The following is a 17,562-nucleotide window of genomic DNA, read 5'->3' as shown; positions in this document are numbered from 1 at the left end:
TTCCACCTTCCTCAGGATCCACTGATTTCCCTCTTTCCTGTTCACTCTCTCTCTTTCTTTACATTTTTTTAATCACAATTGTCAATTTTTTGCTCATTTTAAATATATTTTAATCACTTTCTAAATTCTTTTTTATATTTTTACATTTTTTGTTTTTGTGAAGCGCCTCGTGATTTTTATCTTGAGAGGCGCTATAGAAATGATCTTTTCTTCTTCTTCTTCTACTTCTTCTAAACTGAACTGGTCCAACAACACAGATGCTCCGTCTAAGAAGGGCCAAAGCCACCTCCACCTCCTGAGGAGGCTGAGGTCCTTCGGAGTTAATTCTCATCTGCTAAAATCTGCTGCTGTGGTCTGTTGGGGTGCCGGCAGCTCTGACCGAGACAAGCTAGTTAGGAAAGCTAGCTCGATTCTGGGCTGCTCACTGGTTTCTGTTGAGGACGTGTGTGACAAGTGGAAGGTTAGGGTTAGGGTGGCTGGTGAAACTGACCTCCATCTTGGAAAACCGCTCCCACCCATTGCATTCCACCGAGGCCATGGGCAGCTATTTTAGTGGCAGACATCCATGATGTAAAGCAGAACTCTCCCGTAGGTCATTCATTCCTCAGCAGTAAGAGTGTAACTGGTACTGGCATTATGCCTTTTCACGCCAGCAGTGATGTTCACATGTGCAATACCCAGATGCACTTTTATGTCTGTGTCCTTTTGGCTGTTTTTTTATTCAACTGAATTTTTCTATTTTATTTGTTGTTGTAATTGCTGAAGGTTGCTCTAATAACCCACTGCCTTTGTGTAAGTATCTGTATCATCTTTTCCTGTGTGTGTGCTGCCTTAACGAGTGAATTTCCTAATTGTGGGAATAATAAAGTCTATTATTTTCTATTCTTTTCTATTATTTGACTCTCATACATTTTCTTCCTTAAAGCTGTGGAAAAATGAATAAAACACTTTTCATGATTGTTTTTTTTAAATTAACCACTTTAATGGATTGGCAATTTCAATAGTAGGAGTCCATGATGCGTCTCATGCTCATGAACCTCATGTTGCCCATCCCCATGTTCATGAAGCTCCGGTACTCTCCAGGCCTCATGTACATCATCCTTCCTCTGTAGTGGGGCTGCTCGTACATCAGCCAATGGCCATCCATCACGTGACACGACATGCAGTTGGACATGCGGTAACGATCCATGATGTTGTCGCAGTCGTCCATCATCTCATGCATCTGGCCTCCAAAGTTCTCCCTTTCGTAAATCCTCATCCTGTAGGAGCCACGGTGCATGGGGATCATGCGGCAGGACCTGATGCAGTCGCTCATGCCCATCATGCTCATGTAGTCGGCGTACTCTCCCCTCCTCATGAAGTACTGGTTGCCCATGAAGTTGGTGCGGTCGTAGACCATGAAGCAGCCTCTCTCCACCCTGCAGGAATGGCACCTGCTCATGTAGGAGGACACGTCGGCACAGTCGCTGCTGCACTCATAGGAACGTCCCTGGAAGTTTCTGTCCTCGTAGAAGATGATCCTGCCCATCATGTTCATGCTGCTGGAGGTCATGATGCTCAGTGAGTTGCTCAGCTGCTGTGCTTGTCCGCTGTGAGTGTGTTACCTGTGGAACTGCTGCTGCTCTTTATAGCACCTGAGCAACTGAAGGCCTTTGTTTAAACGGCCTGAGTCAGCAGTGCGTCATAAAGCGACGTTCAGCGTTCGGCATTTCTCTTAGAAACAACAGACAAAGAACCACAGAGCGTGGCAGAGTGTCTCCTTCAGTCCTCTGTTCAGCAACGATGTGAAACTTTCTGGAACAAAATCCTGAAGATAACACGTTTAAAACCATTCTCAGATAAAACAAAACAACTCCTGTTGTGAGTGTGTTACCTGTCGACTGGTTAGTTACATCCATAAAAGTATTTGAGTCCTGAAACATCATTAACAAATTAAGCATTTCTATTTTTACTCAGAACAGGTTGCTCCAGTGTTTGAAACAAGGCAAAGAAGTTAGCCAGATCCCTAACAGTTATTATATAGCTATAACAGTAGTAATAACAGTAATAATAGTCATTTTACATACAGAATGGGTCTGAGGTTGTTCCCAGATCAAATGTCTAAATTAAATGCATCAAAAATCTTATAAAAGTTTCTTTTTAAAAAAGATTTAAGGGTTATTTACATTTAGTTTGGATGCTGACTCAGCATTTAACCAACTGTTCCCCTGTTCCTTTATCTCAATAATTTAATTGTAGCCCTCATTTACTCAATACCATTAAATAAATGGGCTTTGGGTTCTTTTTTCTAGTGTACTCTCGTACGATATTCTTAAATTAACTTCTCTTTTGTGTCTGGGATCAATGAAGCTTATTCCTTAACAGTGGCACTACACGCAAAAATGAACACTAGTGTCTACAGTGCAGTAAATCATATCATACACCATGTAAAGTAGAGCAATGTAACCCTCCTTTAATTTACCAAACAATGAAAACAATAAAATAATAAAATGGCAGGTTTCAGTATTCAGGCAAAGCAAAAACACCCACAGCAATTTACCCAGTGTACACAGAATCCCCACATACACAGTATAAACCACCAGTGATAAAACAATTATAGTCCCAAACTAAACTTAAAGCCGGCAGAGATAAACTACGTTGCAGGCCTGTATTGCTCCAGTATAAATCCAAAACGATCTCCAAACCGAAAGTTCTTCACTCAACGAGCAAAAATAAATAAATAAACTCAGTACCTTGTGAAACGTGCAATTCCCACCAGATTACTCCAGGCAACAGGTTGTCTTCCGCTCCTTCAAAAGCACTCCGCTCTGAACGCAGTAGCCAAAGATGAGGAAGGTCCGTGATCTCCACGTGCTCCACAAGCTACTTGTTTTTAGCTTCCCACGTTGCCAGAGGTACTCAGAGTGACGCGGGCACTCAGAGTGACTATCTGGGGTCTGTCTGTCGCTATCCAGTCCAGTAACGATCCTCTGCAGCTTGTTTAAGTTCCACCACTTTAGCGAAACGGCAGTCTACAGTAGTCCTTGTTAGCTAATGGCTGTGTTAGCCTCACTTTAACTCAATGCATGCACGGACGCAGTAAACAAAACACACAGTCCAGCAGACTCACGCTGAAACTTTACATGTTATGTCACTAGCTTACCGACACTATGACTTATCTTTTCAAAAAGTCAAAACACACTTATTACTAGTACCTAAAAACAAGCTAACTCTTCGGGATACTCCGTGTAACTCACGCACCACCACCATCTCTCCTCGCGCTCTCTCCTTCTCTTCCCTCTTTTTTTTCTTCTTCCCCACGCTGTGTTACCTTCACAGACCATATCCCCGTAGGAAATTACAGTTCTCACAAGCAATTCACAATAAAAGAAAGAAAACTTATTTTAAACAATGCAAACATGTTTTTACTCATTTGACATGAACTTTGATCTTTTTAATATACAAGAAAATTGAACAAATGAATTTTACTCTTTGATATTTATACTATTAGACTTTACTTATCTTTTACTACTTATGCATCTTTTTAACCCGGGTTACACCCTCCCCCCACTAAATGTCTGGTGTCCTCAACAGACTACCAAGGAACTACAAGAACTTGGGAAGTAGGATGACCCCTTTTTTTTTTTTTTTTTTTAAACATACTATGGCTCTTAGTCTTTGCCTATAGTGATAACAACCCCTCTATGTATAATAGTGATAGGCTGATCTTTAGCTTTTCCTGGCTCATCATAGGTTAAACGAACTACTGGTTTAATCTGTCTCTTAGGCCTTAGTTTAGGAGTGACACCCAATAGATTACGTTGTGTATCTGGTTTCTGAGTTTTGTCAGACTGGGCTGTTCTGTGATCCAGATCAGGTTCTGGGGCAGAATCTTCATCATCGTCTTCATTTTGGTCAGACTCCTCCTGAATATCCACCATTTGGTCGGGCTCAGTCTCACTGTCCTGATTAACGTCTCCATCCTCCAGTGGCAGTTCCTCATTTTCACTGCGCTCATCAGAAACAGTTTCATCACTGACCTTGTCCTGGTCACTTGCACAATCCTGTTGTGACACTGCTTGGGATCTAAGAGCCTGTCTTAGTGCTTCTCTTACTCTTTCTTGAGAGTAACCGTATCTCTGAGGCTCATAGTATTCACTCTCTGAGGACGAATCAGAATCCTGTGACAGCTGAGGGTCAGACACAATTGTGGCCTGCTTTGGTTTCTTGCCCTTTTGTTTTTGTCTGTCACAACAGTTATTGCCTTCTTCAAGGATTGGCAATTTCACATGTTGGCCAATGGGAAGGATGTGATCTCTGTGGATTGTTTTTAGACGACCACTTCCATTCTCCTTCTTCAGTTGGTAGACAGGGAGATTGGGCATTTTCCCAACAACTTGGTAAGGTATTGGACTCCATCTTGTTTGCAACTTATGCTTCCCTTTGAGACCCCAATTCTTCAGTAGGACTCTGTCTCCTATTTCTAGAGACTGGAAACAAACTCTCTGGTCATAGCCCTTTTTGTTCTTCTGATGAACTTTGTCTGCCGTCTCGGATGCTAGCTTGTAAGCTTGACGGAGATCTTCTTTAAGCTTTGACACATAGCGTGAGTGACTTTCCTCAGCTTTGTCAATTGTGGTCCCAAAGCACAAGTCCACTGGCAGTCTGGCTTCACGACCAAACATTAAGAAGTATGGTGAAAAACCAGTTGCATCACATCTTGTACTGTTATAAGCATGGACCAAATAAGGGACATGCTGGCTCCACTGACGTTTCTTTTCTGTGCTTAGAGTACCCAACATTGAAAGCAGCGTTCGATTGAACCGCTCTGGCTGAGGGTCTCCTTGCGGATGATACGGAGTAGTGCGTGACTTCCGTATCCCCATGTTCTTCAACAAGTCTTTAATCAGACGACTCTCAAAGTCTCGCCCCTGGTCTGAATGGATACGAGCCGGAAGGCCATAGTGGACGAAAAACTTATCCACTAAGGTTTTGGCCACTGTTTGAGATGTCTGATTCTTGGTCGGGAATGCCTGGGCATAGCGTGTGAAATGATCGGTGACCACTAAAACATTTCTCATGCCCTTGGAATCCGTCTCCATTGAGAGAAAGTCAATGCACACCAGATCCATAGGTCCACTACTGGAGATCTGGTGAAGCGGTGCGGCTCTCTGGGCAGGAGTCTTGCGTGTTATGCATTCACCACAACTTTTGATATGGTGCTCAATGTCTTGCAACATTCTTGGCCAGTAGAACCTGTGACGGAGTAAATCCAGAGTTCTCTCTATGCCGAGGTGTCCTAAGTTATTATGTACCGATCTCAACACAACGTCATGATACACCTTTGGCAAGACTAGCTGACGGACCTCCTCCCCTGAGTGACGTTTGGTGACACGGTAGAGCAGACCGTCACTCAGCAAAGTCAGCTTATCTTTCTCTCTTTTTAGGAGCGACAGCTCCGGACTGTTGCCTGTCCATAAATTCTGTTGGACAGCTTTGACTGCCGGACCAATGACTGGATCCTCTTTCTGTGCCTTAGCGAGATCAGCTTTTGAGACGTGTTCCAGGGACTGTAACTCCATTGTAAGAGGAAATGCATAGATGTCAGGGATGCATTCCGGGGAAGCCCCAGTTTGGTCGACACATCTGGTGGGACACTCTGGGCTTTCTGACACTCGTACTCTTTTGCAGATGGACTTAACAGCTGCCTCCGGTATAGTCTCCCATTCGGTGTCAGGGTCAAAGTTTCTGGAGAGGATGTCTGCATCTATGTTATGCTTGCCTGGTCTGTAATGGACATCGAAGTCATATGTGGACAAAGCAGCTAACCATCTGTGTCCCACGGCATTGAGCTTCGCCGTAGACAGAACATAAGTCAAGGGGTTATTATCTGTACGCACTGTAAAGCGCGCTCCATACAGATAGTCATGAAAGCGATCCACCACAGCCCACTTTAATGACAGGAACTCCAGCTGATGTATGGGGTACCTCTTCTCAGCCTGACTTAACTTCCTGCTGGCAAATGCAACCGGCCTTAGTTCTCCTTCTTGTAGCTGGTATAGGACAGCCCCCAGTCCTTTGAAGCTTGCATCCACGTGGAGCTCATAGGGCTTGGTAGAATCAGCGAAGGCTAATACCGGTGCATGGGTTAGGCAGTGGATGATCTGCTGAAAGGCTTTGCTGCAGGAGTCATCCCACCGATCTCCAAAGGGTTCTGACTCTTTCAAGTAGAACTTGTTGAGGTCTGGACTCTTTTTCTTACTCTTCTGTGTCGGAGCATAACCTTTGGTCAGTTCAGTGAGTGGTCTCACAATGGCAGCATAGTTAGCAATGAATCGCCTGTAGTATCCGCAGAAACCTAAGAACGATCTCAGAGACTTTAGATTGTGGGGCTGAGGCCAGGTGGTAACAGCCTCAATCTTCTGCGGATCAGGAGAGACACCTTGGGCAGACACCACATGCCCAAGGTACTTCACCTGTGGCTGGCAAAACTGGCATCTGTCCAGGGAGATCTTTAGTCCTGCTTCTCCAAGACCATCTAGGACTTTAATGAGCCGTTCTTCGTGTTCCTCCAGCGACTCTCCGAAGACAATCAGGTCATCCAGGTATACCAGGACTTGGAGGAGGTTCATGTCTCCGACTGTTTTTTCCATTAGACGCTGGAAAGTCGCAGGCGCTCCAGTTATTCCCTGCGGCATTCTCTCAAATTGGAAGAAGCCTAGGGGGCAGATGAAGGCCGTCTTCTCTTTATCGTCTTCTTCCATTGGAATCTGGTAGTATCCACTACGCAGATCCAGCACTGTGAACCATTTGCTCCCAGACAAAGAATCCAGAGCTTCATCAATGCAGGGGGTCGTGTACTGGTCGGGCACCGTCCGGCTGTTAAGGAACCTGTAGTCTATGCACATCCGTATGGTTCCATTTTTCTTTCTAACAATTACAATCGGTGACGCATAGGGGCTACGGGACTCTTTAATGATGCCGGCACAGAGTAACTCTTGTAGATGTTTTCTTACATCCTCTATGTCTGCAGGTGCCAGTCGACGTGATCGTTGCCGAAAAGGTCTTGTGTCAGCCAGGCGGATGGTGTGCTCCACCTCTTTTGCAAGGCCAACGTCCCATTCATGGACTGAGAAGACGTGGGAGCGTTCTGCTAGTTTCTGTCTAAGCCGGTCCTTCCACTCTTCAGGCACAGGAGACTCACCAAAGTCGATCTGGCTGCTGTCAAAGGCTGTCATCTCTGGTTCTTTGCTTGGCATGGAGATGACGCTTTCGGTGCGATAAAGGTGACCCATGACGGTTCCAACAGGGATAGTGGTTTCCCTGGCTGAATGGTTCTGCACCAGGATCCTGAAGCTGTTAACTTGTACCGCATGGGCGGGCACAACCATGGGTTGTAGCAGGACATCACCTGGCAGACGGGCTAAGGGAGAAGAGTCAAACATCAAGATCTCTTTGCCAACTGTCTGTTCAAAATGAACTTTGCAGGTTATTTGCAAGTCTTTTCCGGGGGGTAAGGACAAGGGATTTGAACCTTGCCAAGTCACACAGCCAACCTGGTCATCTTGAGAGCCTAGGGTGATGGAGTCTGTGAATGTGGGTAGCGACTCCCTATGAATTTGTATGCCCAGGCTTTTGGTTATGTCATGCCCCGCTTTTCTGCATTCCTGTACCAACTTGCGGACATGGCTGGTGTTAGTGCCAACAATGACAGGAATCTGCTCTTCTTTTGGGCTTGGACAGATCAGGGCAAGGACTGGTACTGTGTGTTTGGTGCCAGTCACCTCAGCCGGGTACTCAACATCTACCACAACATAGCCAAGGTAGGGGTAACTGACATTGGACTCACTTAAACCCCAAATGTTGAGACCAGTGACCGGATGCACTGGGATGGAAGGCAGATGAGCTTTGTACCAGGACTCAAATATTATAGTGACCTGTGATCCACTGTCAAATAAGGCATCACAGGGCTGTCCATTCACTTTAAGTGGCACAATACTTGGGGGCCCAATCAGTCCTTCTGGAATTCCAGCTGGGGTGGGAGAAGTCAGAAGACCCTGCTTGACATGGCAGTCAGTGTCAGTGGCATTACGCGTTGAAGTAGCTGCACTTTCTTTCAGTGTCTTGACAGTCTGGATGAGCTTTCGTATAACTTTGCTCTGATTTTCAGGATTTTGACACTTTGCAACAAAATGTCCATTTTCCCCACAACGGTAACAGAACTGCTCACCCAAAGGTGTTCTGTTCTGATAAGGGGTCCTTGTCTTTGAATTAGCCTCTACTGCTGCCACGGTAGCCAGTTTTAAAGAGGAGTCTGGAGCAGTATCTCTTTGGGCTACTTTCTGCTGCAGTCTTTTCACTTGTTTCTTCAAAGCAGCCAGTTCTTTGGTGTCACTGTGCTCACTTGACTGCACTGAGGACACATCTTTATCTATGACATCAGGGGCCTTAGTCATGCAGGTGGCTAACTTGGCCTTAAGCTCTTTAACTTCAGCTTTGAGACTCTGTATTTCTGTATTGCCAGTCCCTGATGGTTTTGTCTGTACCTGCTGGACTGAGGTATTTAGCTTTCTCCTTGATGTCTCATACTCTTCCTCTGTGCGAATCTCACTTAAGAGTTGGAGGAAAGTTGGGGGTTTGGACTTTCTCTCTCTCAGGCGCAGATTAATTAGCATGAGATCGGAAGCGACAGCCCCTCTCAGAAGTTGTTCCAGGCGCGCTTTGTCTTTGCTAGAACCTTGAAATCCTCCTCTCTGGACAACTTTAGTGAGGGCCCTTTCCAGACGCCTCAGAAAATCAGACAGTTTTTCACTTGGTTGTTGCTGCATTAAGCGGAAAGCAAAATAGAGATCATCTCCAGACTCAGCACTGCCAAATGCGCTTTCCAAAGCCTCCAGGTATTCAACAGGGCCTGCCTCAGGGTCTGACTCACGGACTGATTTGGCAATCTCCAACGCCGGCCCCTTTAAACTCTCCATCAGCCTGCGCCTTCTCTCCTTGTCTGTACAGTCACTTTCCTCCACCATGAGCCATGCCTGCTCAAGCCAATGGTCAAAGGGATCCTCACTAAGGGGAACTGGCAAGTTCCCTGAAAACAGCCTCAAACGCCGATAACCACCTTCTGCTTGTGGTTTACGTGCCTTCTCCAAAAAATCACCAACTGCTTGCAAGACAGACTCCGTGGAGTTTATGGAAGGATCAGAGCTGGGCTGCGGAGGAGCAGGGCTGAGAAATAATCTTTGTAGGTCTTCAATAGTCCTACCCTCAGTGTCTAAGAGACTCTTCAACTTCACAGCAAAATCGTCAGGAGCAGCACATTCATTAAGAGTCACTATCGGCCATTTTTCACCAGTGTGCGGGTCCAGCACTTCCTTGGGCACATTATCTTTAGGTATACTTTGTTTGCACTCACAGAGAACCATTAGGCAGCTCAAGGGGGTGTGGAACAAGCGCCCTCTAACCCGGACTCGCCCTAGACACTTAATGGTCTCCATGGTTTCTTCTATCTGGGCTATTTCCACTTCTTCTGGAACCAGAACCAAGAGTGCTTTAGCTTCCTCCAAACCTTCACCCCGACACCATCTCTTCAGCTCTGCAGCAAGCCCGGTGTGGTCTGCCATACTCTCAATAAACAAAAATACTAAGAAATGTAAACTAGCTACTGTAGGTTAACTTTTAACTCTTTTTTTTTTAGCGTGTTGCCCCTTTAATGCTTCTATGAGACCCAAAACATCCCAGCGGTGCCTCCATTTTATGTAGCCCTCATTTACTCAATACCATTAAATAAATGGGCTTTGGGTTCTTTTTTCTAGTGTACTCTCGTACGATATTCTTAAATTAACTTCTCTTTTGTGTCTGGGATCAATGAAGCTTATTCCTTAACAGTGGCACTACACGCGAAAATGAACACTAGTGTCTACAGTGCAGTAAATCATATCATACACCATGTAAAGTAGAGCAATGTAACCCTCCTTTAATTTACCAAACAATGAAAACAATAAAATAATAAAATGGCAGGTTTCAGTATTCAGGCAAAGCAAAAACACCCACAGCAATTTACCCAGTGTACACAGAATCCCCACATACACAGTATAAACCACCAGTGATAAAACAATTATAGTCCCAAACTAAACTTAAAGCCGGCAGAGATAAACTACGTTGCAGGCCTGTATTGCTCCAGTATAAATCCAAAACGATCTCCAAACCGAAAGTTCTTCACTCAATGAGCAAAAATAAATAAATAAACTCAGTACCTTGTGAAACGTGCAATTCCCACCAGATTACTCCAGGCAACAGGTTGTCTTCCGCTCCTTCAAAAGCACTCCGCTCTGAACGCAGTAGCCAAAGATGAGGAAGGTCCGTGATCTCCACGTGCTCCACAAGCTACTTGTTTTTAGCTTCCCACGTTGCCAGAGGTACTCAGAGTGACGCGGGCACTCAGAGTGACTATCTGGGGTCTGTCTGTCGCTATCCAGTCCAGTAACGATCCTCTGCAGCTTGTTTAAGTTCCACCACTTTAGCGAAACGGCAGTCTACAGTAGTCCTTGTTAGCTAATGGCTGTGTTAGCCTCACTTTAACTCAATGCATGCACGGACGCAGTAAACAAAACACACAGTCCAGCAGACTCACGCTGAAACTTTACATGTTATGTCACTAGCTTACCGACACTATGACTTATCTTTTCAAAAAGTCAAAACACACTTATTACTAGTACCTAAAAACAAGCTAACTCTTCGGGATACTCCGTGTAACTCACGCACCACCATCTCTCCTCGCGCTCTCTCCTTCTCTTCCCTCTTTTTTTTCTTCTTCCCCACGCTGTGTTACCTTCACAGACCATATCCCCGTAGGAAATTACAGTTCTCACAAGCAATTCACAATAAAAGAAAGAAAACTTATTTTAAACAATGCAAACATGTTTTTACTCATTTGACATGAACTTTGATCTTTTTAATATACATGAAAATTGAACAAATGAATTTTACTCTTTGATATTTATACTCTTAGACTTTAATTATCTTTTACTACTTATGCATCTTTTTAACCCGGGTTACACCATTAACTCTTTTCTTGTATAGTTTTTTTATTTTCTTATTTATTTTGATTTATTTTTATTTTTGTCTCAGCTTTTACATTTAAGGAAGAATAAAAAGCAGATTATAAAGAATACAAAACAACAAAAAGAAGAAAACAACAACGAACTGGAGGAGCATCATTATACCATAAGATCCAGCAAACAGAGATTATTGGTATTTACAAGAATTGGGTTACACAAAGTCGCTTCTTACAGGTTTCACATACTCAGTCCATTTAGAAGAAAGTGTCCCTTTGGCTGATGATGGTGAATGACTTTTCCATCGTGTAAATTCCCTGAACAACATCAACCCATTCCGTGATTGTTGGAGGTTCCGGTTTCAGCCACTTCCGAGTTATGGCCTTAGTTTTTTTTCTTTTTAACTATTCAGCTTTTTTTTCTGCTTTTTGAACAATCTACATATAAACGTTCAGCACCGGCTGGCTGGGGATTTTCAAACTAAAACCATTTTAAACTTTAAGTTGAAAATGCTTCAAACTTAAAATTTAACTTTACACATAAACAATCAGCTTTTTCTGCAAATGTCCTCTATTCCACCAGTCTTTTTTGTTATTGTTTCAGCCTTTTCCTACCCTCTTGTTTTGCTAGTCCAGGGGTCACCAACGTGGTGCCCGCGGGCACCAAGGTGCTCTCGGGGTAACCACGTGGTGCCCGCAGGCTATGTTCTAAAAATAGCACTAGTCACCACTGAACTTGACTTGATATCTCCTTTTTTTTATTGTGTTGCTTTTGTTTTTGAGTCACAGTTGCATCAATGCTTATTTGAAAATGAAACTATTAACGAATAATTTTTAAGAACAAAAATATTTTATATTTTGTATGTTTTTATATTTTACCATCGACATATAAATAGTACTTTACCGTACGTGAATGTGGCAGTAGTGCAATCACATAGGCTGCAAGCTGTCATTAAAAACCGTAGAAGAAGAAGACGTAAACATGAACTTTCTTTGACCTACTAGTTCGATTCGGCGCGGCGTTAAGCTAGCGGGCGGGTGCTGTTCCAATGAGGAGCTGGATACCAACCGAAAATGGCTGAAAAACGAAAGAAAACATATAATTTTCATAGTGACTGGGAGGAGGAGTTCTTTTTTACGCTCGTGAGAGAAAAATGTGTGTGTCTCATTTGTGGAATGACTGTGGCGACAGCAAAGCGGCACAATGTGGAGAGACACCTCAGTACTTGTCATAAAAGCTACAATGCTAGCTACCCACCTAGCAGTGCACTACGGACAGAAAAAGCACGTGAGTTAAAGGCAGCTTTGGGCAAACAGCAGTCTTTATTCAAGAAGCCGGTGGAAAAGTCACAAAAAACAACAGAAGCGTCATTTAGAGCCACACATTTTTTGATTAAGAACAAGAAGACATTTTCAGATGGAGAAGTTTTCAAAGAAGCAATGATGATAATCGCAAAGACTGTATTTAAAGATGAGAAGAATGGAACCGATGTCATCTCCACTCTCTCCAACGTCCAACTGGGCGCAAGTACAACGGTAAGAAGAGTGACGGCTATGTCAGAACTTAACAGAGCAGCTGGAGCAGGATGTGGCAACATGCAAGTGGTTTAGCATCCAGTGTGACGAGTCTGTGGACTGCAGCAGTTCAGCACAGCTGATGGTCTTTATTCGTATGGTTTTTGATGACTTCTCCACTAAAGAGGAACTTCTGACATTACTGCCCCTCCAGACAACTACAAGGGGGGTTGATATCTACAACGCAGTTAAGAGTTTTCTTGTGGAAAATGAAGTACCACTAGAAAAGCTGGTGTCCATGACTACAGATGGGGCTCCTGCCATGATCGGCCGGCACGCAGGTTTCATCGCGCACTGCAAAGGTGACACAGACTTCCCAACATTTCTACATTACCACTGCATCATTCATCAGCAGGCGATATGTTCAAAAGTGACCGGATTTGAGCATGTGATGACTCCTGTTGTGAAGATCATAAATAGCATCCGTTCCAAAGCCAAACAGCACAGGATATTCAAAGTGCTATTGGAGGAGCTGTCAGCGGAATATGGCGACCTGTTACTACACACAGAAATCCGATGGCTCAGCAGGGGACGGGTTTTACAACGTTTTTTTTTCACTTTTGTGTGAAATCAAGGAGTTCATGCAATCCAAAGGTGAAGACATCTCATTGCTGGAGGACATTGGATGGATACTTGACCTTGCATTTTTAACGGACATCACTGGGAAACTTAACCATTAGAACTGTGAGCTGCAAGGCAAAGGTAAAACTGTTGCTGACATGATAAGTGCTGTAAATGCATTCAAAGCCAAGATGAACATTTTCTCTGTGCATTTACAGAAAAAAAGGGCGCTGCACTTTCCTGCTGTGCAGTCAGTGCTGAATGACAATGCTTCTGCATCTGAGACTTTTGACAAAGTTGTTGACAAATACTCTGAAGTCATTAACAGACTTGGACAAGAGTTTGAGAACAGGTTTCGTGACTTTGATCAACTTGAGCCATGTGTGTCATTCATTTCCAATCCTTTTGTGCAAGTAGACATTGCATGCATTGCTGAGCAGCTAAGTGCAACATTCAGCTTGAATGCTGGGGAGGTGGAGATAGAAATTATAACACTGCAAAACGACCTCCATCTCAAAGCCCATCAAAGTGAACCAAACCTTTGGTGCCTTGTGGATACAGAGAAGTCCAAAGGTGTGTGCACAGCAGCTATGAAGGTTGCCTGCATGTTTGGTTCAACTTATCTGTGTGAATCAGCCTTTTCTGACATGAACTTCATAAAGAGCAACCACAGAACACGCCTTACTGATGCTCATCTACATGACTCAGTCAGAGTTGCAGTATCAAGTTACACCCCAGATTACAGCAAACTGGTGAACAGCATGCAATGCCAGGTTTCCCACCAATAGAAAAAGAAATATGCCAGATGATTTCAGCTAAACAGCTGCATGGCAAAGTTCCAAGATATTCAAGCTGTTATGTACAGATTTAGTTTAAAATGCTAAAGATTTTGTGTTAAAAAGTTGTGTTTTGCAGGACTGAAAGGTTACATAACTGACAATTTACCTAGTCTGATTAAGATTGTTTCAGAAGTAGTTAGTAAAAATGGCATATGTTTTTCCAAGAAATGTTGCAGAGGTGATTACTTGAATATGAGAGACAACTGAAATGCACTGAGATAAAAAAAGTGTTACATGTTGAGATTTATCTGTTTCCTGCCTTAAATCATTATTATTATTTGAGAAGCAAATAAAATGTTGTCAGACATATCAACATTGAATTAAAAATAAAAATAAACTAAGTTTTCAGAAGTGTGTCATGTACAGGTAGCCCTTCGTATTACTCCGTACCCTTTAAGTTGCTCTCGGTTTCAAAAAGGTTGGTGACCCCTGTGCTAGTCCATGTCTTTCCCACTTTTATAGTATTCTAACCATCTTTTCATCGGTACCCGTCTACTCACTATTTCACCCACCTGTCTTTCTGTTACTTCTTTAATTTTGCTTTTATTTTTTAGAATCCTATTCTGGACAGTCATACTGTATTGTATGTTTGTTTTTTTGTTTAGTTTACCGTATTTTCCGGACTATAAGCCGCTACTTTTTTCCCACGCTTTGAACCGTGCGGCTTATAATGAGGTGCGGCTTTACTGAAGGTTTTCCTTCACCTGCCACTAGGGGGCGCTTTAGCAGAAAGTGAAACAGGTGGAAGTCAAAAGTGGAAATCGAAGAAAGTGCTCATTTTAATTTAGCACATGCAAGCAGCCGGCACCACGAAGAACCTTTTTCAAATCCACACCCCCTCATCATGGTAACTACACGTATGAGTTCATATGTTGCCGCATTTAAGTTGAAGGCATCGATCTGGCAGTAAAGGAGGGAAACAGTGCTGCCGCACGTAAGCTTGGCATGAATCAATCCACGGTTCGGCGCTGGAGACGGCAGCGGGAAGAACTCGTTCAAGCCAGCTTCACCCGGGGATGATGACAGCGACACGGACAGCGACACTGACATCGCCACAGAAAAGGTATGTGACGAAGCTCTTCTGAGGCTGTTCAGCTCCGACACTGAAGAAGAGGACTTTAATGGCTTTAGTGTGCAAGAGGAAGATGAGACCGAATGACTTCTTCTGGTAGGCAAGTGTGGTTTATTTACTAACCAGGCATGTTTTGTGTGCAGGTTTTATTTTCTAATCATCCAGGGCTTATTAATGCTGTGTCAGCACTGTTCTTCTCTTCTAAACATGCAGATTACCGGTAATAACGTGCCAGTGCTGTTTTTATTTTATAACATCCAGAAATATAGCGATGGGTACCTTTGACATTTGAATCGATCCGGTACTAATTCCCGGTACCTAGGAGTCGATACCGGTACTTAACGGTACCAATTTTCGATACTTTTGAGTGTTTAATATTTTAATTCTCTTTTATAATTAAATATATATTTTTCTCAATATATAACAATATTTGATAAATATCACCATAAATAACATACAACTGTTTGTATTTTAACATGGTCCTTGTAGTTTTATAAGCTGATAATTAAACTGAAGCAAACATCTTTACTGTGAACTAAATTTACTGTGTATCTTCATTCCTTTTGCCGTCTTTTTTCATTTGATTTTTCCTACTGGGAAGCTGGAATTTCCGAGGAGAACTGGAACGCACCATTAGCTGATAACAATGGTGGCAATGGAAGCTAACATACCAAGCTAACGTTATCTTAAACAGTTTATTTAACTGCTGGAGCAGATTAAAACGATGATGCCTCACACTTAGATCATCACTGGTTTCCTCTTCACCCAATCACCCGTCACATTTAGTAAAGTGAAGCCAAACTTTAGAGCGCGTTCATGTTCTTCTAGTCGGGAATTCGGAGTTCCGAGGAGAAAGCAAATGCACCATTAGCGAAACGGAAGCTAACATATCAAGCTAACGTTATCTTAAACATTTTATTTACCTACCGGAGCAGATTAAGATGAGGATGTCTCACTTAGATCGTTGTCGCTGGTTTCATCATCACCCAGTTACCCATCACATTTAGTGAAGTGGACCCAAGCGTTAGCGTGCGTTCTTTCTACCATGCTGCTCTGTTTACAACTCGCTCGCAGCGACCGACGTAACGCTCTTGCGCATGCGCAGCTGTCTTGGCAAGTTCTCGTTATGAAGGACGGGTACTGAAACGAGGCACAGTTTCAAATGACGTGAATCGGTGCTCGGTCAGTCTATGGAATTCGGTCGGTACCTTAAAAAGTACCAAATTCGGTACCCATCCCTACAGAAATATGAAAGCTATCAGTGCTGTTTTCTTTTCTAAACTTGCAGACACGTTCACCCGTGTTTAAAATTTGTGTTGTTGAATTAAAACAACAACGAAAAACCTCTGTGTAGCGTCTTTCTGTCTAATTATCTTGTGTGGCCGTACATGCGCTGTGTGCCGGAGACCTGCATGTGGCTGCTGCGCCGCAGCTTGGATTTGAGTGCGGTGTGTGTGTGTGTAGAAAACCTTTTTTTTTGTTGGTGCAGCTTATGTTGGGGTGAACTCTATAGTCCGGAAATTACGGTAATTCATGTTTATCATCACTAAAGATGAGCTGGATTTAGTAGCACAGTGATGCACCAGCAGAGAGAAATGAAGAGATCCGAACACACAGCCATTTGACCGGGGAAATCCATGATCCAGGTACAGATTGTTGAGTTGTTGTGGAAACAAGGGTTTGGGTGCAGAGCTGAATTCCTTAAAGGACACGTGTTCTTTTGCTTTACATGTGTGAGAGCCATGTGTAGCTGATTGGATAAAGCATCCTCATCATACATCCATGACTGACATGGCTATCAGCAATCGTCAGTTTCCCAGTGGCATGTCCGCCACTGGCCATGCCTCCTCCTTCTCCTTCTCCTTCTCCTTCTCCTTCTCCTTCTCCTTCTTCTTCTTCTTCTTCTTCTTCTTCTTCTTCTTCTTCTTCTTCTTCTTCTTCTTCTTCTTCTTCTTCTTCTTCTTCTTCTTCTTCTTCTTGGCCCATGATGCTTTACTGTGGATCTAAATGACGTCTCCATACTACGAACAGTAACATTTGATCATATAAGGGCCTTAATTATTATTTTTTATTATAATTGGTCACTCTTGAGTTTTTCATGCAGGCTGAACATGAAAATAGTCTCCTACACCTATCTCCTAATTAGCTTCTGATAGAAAATAGACGGTGAAACCCTCGGACAGGGCTAATCAATTCCGGACTCGAGGGCCGGTATCCGTTTTGGTTTTTAACCTGCTTCAACACACTTGATATAAATGAGCAGTTTAGTGATTAATAGGCTTCTGCAGAGCCTGAAGAGCTGCTGCACAGCTGATTCAACCACTGAATCAAGTGTGTTAGACCAGAGAAACCAGTAACACTTGCTGGAGACTGGCCTTCCAGGCCTGGAGTCGAATGTCCCTGCTCTAGGATTAGAACAGCCTGACAGATCTACATCACACCAGAGATGAATCAGGCCGAAAATTCAACCCTGGCAATTTATC

At 43.4% G+C, this 17,562-nt stretch overlaps 2 protein-coding genes across 2 annotated transcripts; one reads left to right on the top strand and one right to left on the bottom strand.

Annotated features, from left to right (window-relative positions):
* Positions 1-957: 957 nt before the first annotated feature.
* On the bottom strand, positions 958-1,613 carry LOC107396773 (gamma-crystallin M2-like). The gene has a single exon (XM_015976613.3). It carries the CDS (start codon positions 1,550-1,552, stop codon positions 998-1,000), a length of 555 nt encoding a protein of 184 aa, XP_015832099.1. The 5' UTR covers positions 1,553-1,613; the 3' UTR covers positions 958-997.
* Positions 1,614-12,275: 10,662 nt separating this feature from the next.
* LOC139070244 (general transcription factor II-I repeat domain-containing protein 2-like) lies at positions 12,276-13,956 on the top strand. The gene is made up of 4 exons (XM_070551969.1): positions 12,276-12,320; positions 12,431-12,560; positions 12,604-13,142; positions 13,288-13,956. Exons 1-4 carry the CDS (start codon positions 12,276-12,278, stop codon positions 13,954-13,956), a joined length of 1,383 nt encoding a protein of 460 aa, XP_070408070.1.
* The last annotated feature ends 3,606 nt before the right edge of the window (positions 13,957-17,562 follow it).

Source organism: Nothobranchius furzeri, chromosome 6 (genome assembly GCF_043380555.1).
Source record: "Nothobranchius furzeri strain GRZ-AD chromosome 6, NfurGRZ-RIMD1, whole genome shotgun sequence".
NCBI lineage: Eukaryota > Metazoa > Chordata > Actinopteri > Cyprinodontiformes > Nothobranchiidae > Nothobranchius > Nothobranchius furzeri.
This window is presented reverse-complemented; position numbering and strand designations above follow the sequence as displayed.